This window comes from Salvelinus sp. IW2-2015, linkage group LG15 (assembly GCF_002910315.2).
Source record: "Salvelinus sp. IW2-2015 linkage group LG15, ASM291031v2, whole genome shotgun sequence".
Taxonomy (NCBI): Eukaryota; Metazoa; Chordata; class Actinopteri; order Salmoniformes; family Salmonidae; genus Salvelinus; species Salvelinus sp. IW2-2015.
Window position 1 is genome coordinate 21,159,503 of NC_036855.1, and position 7,099 is coordinate 21,166,601.

General features: G+C 40.6%; 1 protein-coding gene across 1 annotated transcript; it reads right to left on the minus strand.

Annotated features, from left to right (window-relative positions):
- Nucleotides 1–2,456: 2,456 nt before the first annotated feature.
- Nucleotides 2,457–3,895, minus strand: LOC111974709 (homeobox protein Nkx-3.1-like). Its single transcript, XM_070447408.1, has 3 exons — nucleotides 3,531–3,895; nucleotides 3,116–3,312; nucleotides 2,457–2,995 (listed from the first exon to the last, which is right to left on the minus strand). Exons 1-3 carry the CDS (start codon nucleotides 3,730–3,732, stop codon nucleotides 2,780–2,782), a joined length of 615 nt encoding a protein of 204 aa, XP_070303509.1. The 5' UTR covers nucleotides 3,733–3,895; the 3' UTR covers nucleotides 2,457–2,779.
- Between the last annotated feature and the right edge of the window lie 3,204 nt (nucleotides 3,896–7,099).

Sequence of the window (7,099 nt, forward strand, 5' to 3'; positions counted from 1 at the left end):
TCTGAACTGGATCAGATTTCTGTTCACACTGGAGTTGTGCTACTGTAAACATGCCCTCCCTCATAGTACAGCCCCAGACCATGTAATCTTATCAGCACTGTTCGGAGGATTTTTTCCTGTTTGTCTGGCTACTGTTATAGTTGAAACTTCACTTTGTTGCAATGTTCGATTTTGGTCCTTACCCATTCTTTGGTGAGCGATTATTTTTCTGACACAGTAAAAAAGTATTGCTTAAATCTACAGTACAAAATATTATTTAAAATCTATTTGATAAATGACGTAGATGTCCATTTTCTTTGTGCAATCTACTATCTCCAAATGGAAAAGGCTTACTTCCCTCTTCAATGATAAAGAGGAGGGGTGCTTCCTCAAATATGTCGATAGTCATTGTCGATAGCTCTATCAAAAACCTAATGAAAGTCGAGTTTGGAGACTCATTCTTAAACATTCCCTGACCTGTAGAAACATTGTGAAATAAGTAAAACCCTTCATTAGGATTTAAGTTAATCCTGTTTATCCATAAACTATTTCACCTCAGTCTGGTTGAGTGTCTCTTACAGTTTCAATAGTTATAACTATTGTGAACAACAACTACCTGGTATTGTTCTTGAAAATGCTCTCTGATTCTAATGTTGAATTTAATTATATTTTTTTACATAAAATTGATAGCACCCTCTTGTATCTGAGATGTCAAATCAAAACATGCTCTGCTAGAGCGAGGGGAATGTGATTATCAGTGGATGGATCATCAGCGTGGGTCTCTGCTTGGCCCATTGTTCCTGCCCTCATTTTGAGTGACATGGATGAGAACTCATCTGTCTAGGAGAGCACCAAGAGAGGGGCTTCTGGAGGAGAAAACCACCAACTCAAAACACATCTGACTCATTTACAATGAATCACAAAAACAGGCCAATGACAATCAAGGTACATTGAGCTAAATTGAGGTGAAGTAGTAGACAACTCTTCCAGACACTGAGGCCTCAGGCTTCGGGAAAGCTGTGCCTCCTCAGCTGATAAGAGCGAGGCCCTTGCGCTTTGACTATGTGATTGAGTGAGGATAGGAGGCACTAAATACAAGCCATGGATAATATCAAAATGCTTCCAGTTTCCTGAAAACAGACAACTTGACCGAGTGCATTCCATGGCTGCCAAAGAGGTCAGCGGGTTGCATTCCATTTTTCTCATTCATGGTACCATCATATCTTACTCTTGCCTACCCTTATGCTACCCTGCCTATCTCAATAAAGAGATTGCTCTTATTAGGTGGCATAACATTGCTGAGAAAATATGGGCCACAATGCAGCTTCCCTGACTGCCATGCAAGTGTCACATACTCAACGACCCTTTAATTGTGGGCATTCTACCAACAGTTATACCCCTCATTTGATCCTGAAGGCTAAACACTAACTTTGGTTTCCCCCATAGCTCCATATAATAATAAGAATTTTAGGTGGGTGTTTATAGTCGTCCTAATTCACACAAGTACAAGTGTGTATTATATGCATGTGTGAATTGGAAATGTTTTTTTGTTGTTTTTGCATATCCCAGGCCCCCCTGAGACACCCTCAGAGAGTAGGATCAGGGCTAGGGTCTGCCATTATCAAAGGTGACCCTGGAGCAATTAGGGTTAAGTGCCTTGCTCAAGGGAACATCAGAAGATTGTTCACATTGTCGGCATGGGGATTCAAACTAGCAATTTTTCTGTTAGTGGCCCAGCGCTCTAACTACTCTAGCCGATGGCTATCTGCTGCCTCAATGTGTCTATCCCTTGCCTGTCTCACAGTTCTCACAAGCATGCTTGTGGGGGAAACCACTTATAATTTCATGTAGTCACCACAATGAGGAACTGCCTTCAGTAGGGTCAGTTAAAAACACCTTGATGTTGAATCAAGCCTCAGTTTAAATGGATGGATAGGGGCTCTTTATCYGTTAAAGAAGCCAAGCATCGTTGTTTAGAGAGGGCCCTTATGTTTTCTGAAGATCCCAGGCAAACCCTTATCTGCTCATGCAATTTTCTAGTATTATCAAATTTGAACTACAGGTACAACCATTGTTTGCCTCTGGCAACAGTTACTGTAGACCATATTTCAAGCATTCATTCCTGAATGTAAGAATATACATTTCAGTTTAAAGCAACATTCATGGCTGCTCCAGGGAGAGGAGTTTGTCAAGATATTGCCAAGTAAAATTTTGGTCACATCTCATGTCTCCAACCAGCCATGTTGTGTGGCCTTTGCATACATAGTGTTTTAGTGTCTCACCGTTTATCTTCAGCATCTCAGAGCTCAGAATTATGACATGTATGCTTACACAGAGAGATAAAGTGTTAGCTGTAACTCTGTAAAATGGAAAGAGTAAACTGTCATTTTCAATAACCATCACTACTCTCAATAGTAATAAGCAAAACTTTTCATAGACCTTGACACTACAATATCCTTTGAATTACTTAGTCTCAATTTCAAATCAGTTACCCTTTATTTTCTTGCAACTTTGGGAAAAAAAATATACATAAAAAAGAAAATGCAAGCAACAAAGTGATTGTCATTTTTTCTGTGATAACATACTCAGACATATAGGCTATGAATGAAAAATGACAGCTGACAGTTTGACATTGGTAGGCTACATTTTAGCCATATAAAAGTAGATTGTGAAAAAATATGACAAGTTACTATGCTGAATAGATCAAATACCTAGGTAACATAATTAGTTGTTTAACATGCTCTCCTCATAAGGCATTGTGTCCACATTGACCTGAATATTGTCCAGTATTATGTAATGTTCACCACAGTATTGGTCTCCATGTGCTATTGAAGTCATACACATATGGTTGGTATTTATATGTTTTGTAGAACGTGGAGAGAAGCGACGATCTGACTAAATTGTCCTCTGTACTTAGTTCTTCTGACTTTTGAAAGATGTCCTTACAGTACTCCGTAGCTTGCTGCTTCCGTTTGGTTTTGTATCTTCTGTTCTGAAACCAGATTTTAACTTGGGTCTCGGTCAGTCCCAACGTGTTGGCAAGATTGGCTCTTTCGGGAGCGGACAGGTACTTCTGGTGGTTAAATTTCTTCTCCAGAAGTACCTGTCCGCTCCCGTTCTGAAACCAGATTTTAACTTGGGTCTCGGTCAGTCCCAACGTGTTGGCAAGATTGGCTCTTTCGGGAGCGGACAGGTACTTCTGGTGGTTAAATTTCTTCTCCAGTTCTAACACTTGCAGATGCGTAAAGGCAGCGCGCGAGCGCTTCTGTTTGCCGACTGATGTAAAACTTATCATGGCATCTGGGGTGCTAGAACAAGAGCTGTCAAATAAATCTGTAAAAGAGAGACATGATTAGCCCATTTGTGGTGTGGTGACTTTGCGTCAAAAGCTGGCAATTGACAGGTAAACTGCCTACTCCACAGGTTCATATGGAATAGGTTTATTTCCTGTTGTTATTAGTATGAGTCCAGGGAATCTGGCACAACACCGTCAATCAATACCTTAGCCTAAACTATTTTTAAGTAGCCTACATACAATCCAATGTGCTCACCTTTCCGCGCTTCAAATGCTGTATCCTGTGCGCAAAGTTCCTCTGACTGTGATACATGCTCGCACTGTTGGTTATTCCATTGCGCGCATCCCTCCTTGGACTTGTGTGAGGAAGAGCACCTGAAGTTTAGCCGTGTATTCTCTTTAATGGAGAGGATGTCCTCGATGAAAAACGAAGTTGGTGGCTTGACTGTCTCCGACATTCTGCAGTTAGGAATCCACCGTATGGGCCAACGAATGTATGCTAGGCTTGACTGAATCGCACAAGCCAAGTGGGGAATGATGCCCGGGACACAGGGCTAACTCGTTACAAAGCTTATACCTTGGGAAAGACTTACTGGCGCGTCAATTTATACTAGTGCTGTAGTGGTCATGACAGCACAAGCGACTGGCGAGACGCGTAATCTCGGCGACGTCACGGGTGTAGGCTACCTGGATGACACTGATGATAGGAACAGAACTGCTGTGCTCACTTTACATTGATTTATTCTTGATTTTAAGATATCTTTGTCATGGCACCTCATGTGTGAGTTCACGATATAGTCAAATTAAACAATATATATAAATAATACTGCATGGACAATAAATAAAATGAACATGTTCATTTATCCGTGTCTCCCTGATATTTAAATATATGTATATTTATAAAACATTATGCCTACTGTTCAAAAGTGGAAATACTATTGTGATGTGATTAAATAGGACTTGGAAGATCTGGGGATGTGGCCCTTTGTCTTGTGCTCATTATTAGAACTGTGAGATGTATTTCTAAATGTGTGCAACAGGATAGCTATTATCATTACAGCCATGCCTGGGTTTCAGCCATGCCTAGGGAGTAAGTGACCCTTGTGTCTGCGCTGCGGGGGCTGCCAGTGCCAGGGAGGGGTCAGCGTGGGTGGCCAGCCGTCTTGGAGGGGCTAATGTGTTCAGCAGATTTAGACTGGCTCCTTAACCAACACATACATTGTTCAACGGCTGTTTGTTTGTTGTGCTCTACCATGCTTCTGCCTGTTTTGTTTTCAGTGGCACAAACCCTTGGAGAATTGAGACTCTGTTTGTAATAACAAGAATCTAGGGACGACAAACAGATCAGTTTACCCCCACATGCCCCCTGCCCTCGCCTATTACCTCATCAGCTTTCCTTGACATCTCCTTTACCTACCACGCCATGAAAGCTAATAATTCTGACTTTAATTTTACATTCCCTTTTCTATTGTTACACTGCAGGTTATGTGCAAATAACAAGTTTGCTTAAAATATATAATTTTATTTATTGTATTATTTCCCCAGTTGTCTTTATTCCCATTATTTTATGACTGATTGGATCTCAACAGAGAGTTACCTTTCCAAGTAGATCATGTAGCCTGGTATTTTAAGTAGAAAAACAAGAGCGTGGATATTTTAGGGTCCATCTTAATTTCAAACATTAGCTATTTTCATGTAAACATTGTATTAAGATGTTTTGTTTGATAAGGTTAATCTTGAATTCTTTGTCTGCCTTTCCCCCGGCTCCCTCTGTGAGTATGTTGTATTGTGGGATATATCTTCTCACAGTGCCTTTATTCCTTATGTACGTCTTTGATGAAGTATTTTTCCGGTTTAATGTTTTCCCCCGATGCCTATCTTAATTGTAAATGCATAAACGCTGTTTATCCTGTATACTGGCTATGTCATCTCCTACCCTGACTGTTAAACAAGCTGTGTAATTAAGATAGCATTACTCATATCATGTGGACACTGGTCTCTGTCTCTTCTGTAGACCACCATTGTGTCCTAAAGCTCATAGGATGGTGCAGATATGTAGTAGAAGCTTTCTCTTGGCTGGCCCAGCATGGCCACACCAGATGTTGGCTTGTTAGAATCTGACCCTATAGCCTAGGAAGGCATTAGTCTTCCACCATACATAATAACATGTTACTGTCTATTGTTTTGTTTCCACCCAGTCAAGATCTCTTGGTTTGGACTATCAGTCTTCTGTTGTTTTTATTCAGTACAATTATTTGTGTCCAATTCATGCTAGTTGTAATGAATATAATAATGCGTGATACATTTAACTTATAAATCACTTTTCTCCACGTTCTGCTTCTATACAACACAGTAAAAAGAAAGTTGGACATGCAAAGCTCGTGGAGATGCCCTCTACTGGTGCAAGTGCAGCAGAGCACAGGATCAAATACTCATCAATCACTTTGCACAAAGGAGTATGTATTTACAGGTGATGATCGTGATCCAGAAGTTCAATTTACAAAATAATCAAGATTGTAAATGTCAAACTTTTCAATATAACTTTAATGAAAAGAAAATACGAGCAGGCAAACTGTTATTCCATAAGACCAAGGTTGGGGTAGGCTAGACCAGGCTCACATCAGCCTACGCTCACAATTAGGCCTACCAAGACAAATCTCTCAGAAAAGCCCCAAAACAGTCGCTTATATTCACTTAGCCCCTCCTTCCTAGTACATACACAGCCTGGCCTCAGAGCCCCATGAAATACAGTTGAAGTCGGAAGTTTACATACACTTAGGTTGGAGTCATTAAAACTCATTTTTCAACCACACCACAAAATTACTTGAGTCATGAACAAAGTAGATGTCCTAACTGACTTGCCAAACTATAGTTTTGGCAAGTCAGTTAGGACATCTACTTTGTTCATGACTCAAGTAATTTTTCAAACGATTGTTTACAGACAGATTATTTCACTTATAATTCACTGTATCACAATTCCAGTGGGTGAGAAGTTTACATACACTATGTTGACTGTGCCTTTAAACAGCTTGGGAAATTCCAGAAATGATGCCATGGCTTTAGAAGCTTCTGATAGGCTAATTGACATAATTTGAGTCAATTGGAGGTGTACCTGTGGATGTATTTCAAGGCCTACCTTCAAACTCAATGCCTCTTTGCTTGACATCATGGGAAAATCAAAAGAAATCAGCCAAGATCTCAGAAAAAGAATTGTGGTTGGTTCATCCTTGGGAGCAATTTCCAACCGCCTGAAGGTACCACGTTCATCTGTACAAACAATAGTACGCAAGTATAAACACCATGCGACCACGCAGCCTTCATACCGCTCAGGAAGGAGACGCGTTCTGTCTCCTAGAGATTAATGTACATTGGTGTCGAAAAGTGCAAATCAATCCCAGGACAACAGCAAAGGACCATGTGAAGATTCTGGAGGAAACAGGTACAAAAATATCTATATCTACAGTAAACGAGTCCTATATCGACATAACCTGAAAGGCCGCTCAGCAAGGAAGAAGCCACTGCTTCAAAACCGCCATTAAAAAAAACAGACTACGGTTTGCAACTGCACATGGGGACAAAGATCGTACTTTTTGGAGAAATGTCTTCTGGTCTGATGAAACAAAAATAGAACTGTTTGGCCATAATGACCATCGTTATGTTTGGAGGAAAAAGGGGGAGGCTTGCAAGCCGAAGAACACCATCCCAACCTTGAAGCATGGGGGTGGCAGCATTATGTTGGCATCATGAAGATGGAAAATTACATGGATATATTGAAGCAACATCTCAAGACATCAGTCAGGAAGTTAAAGCTTGGTCGCAAATGGG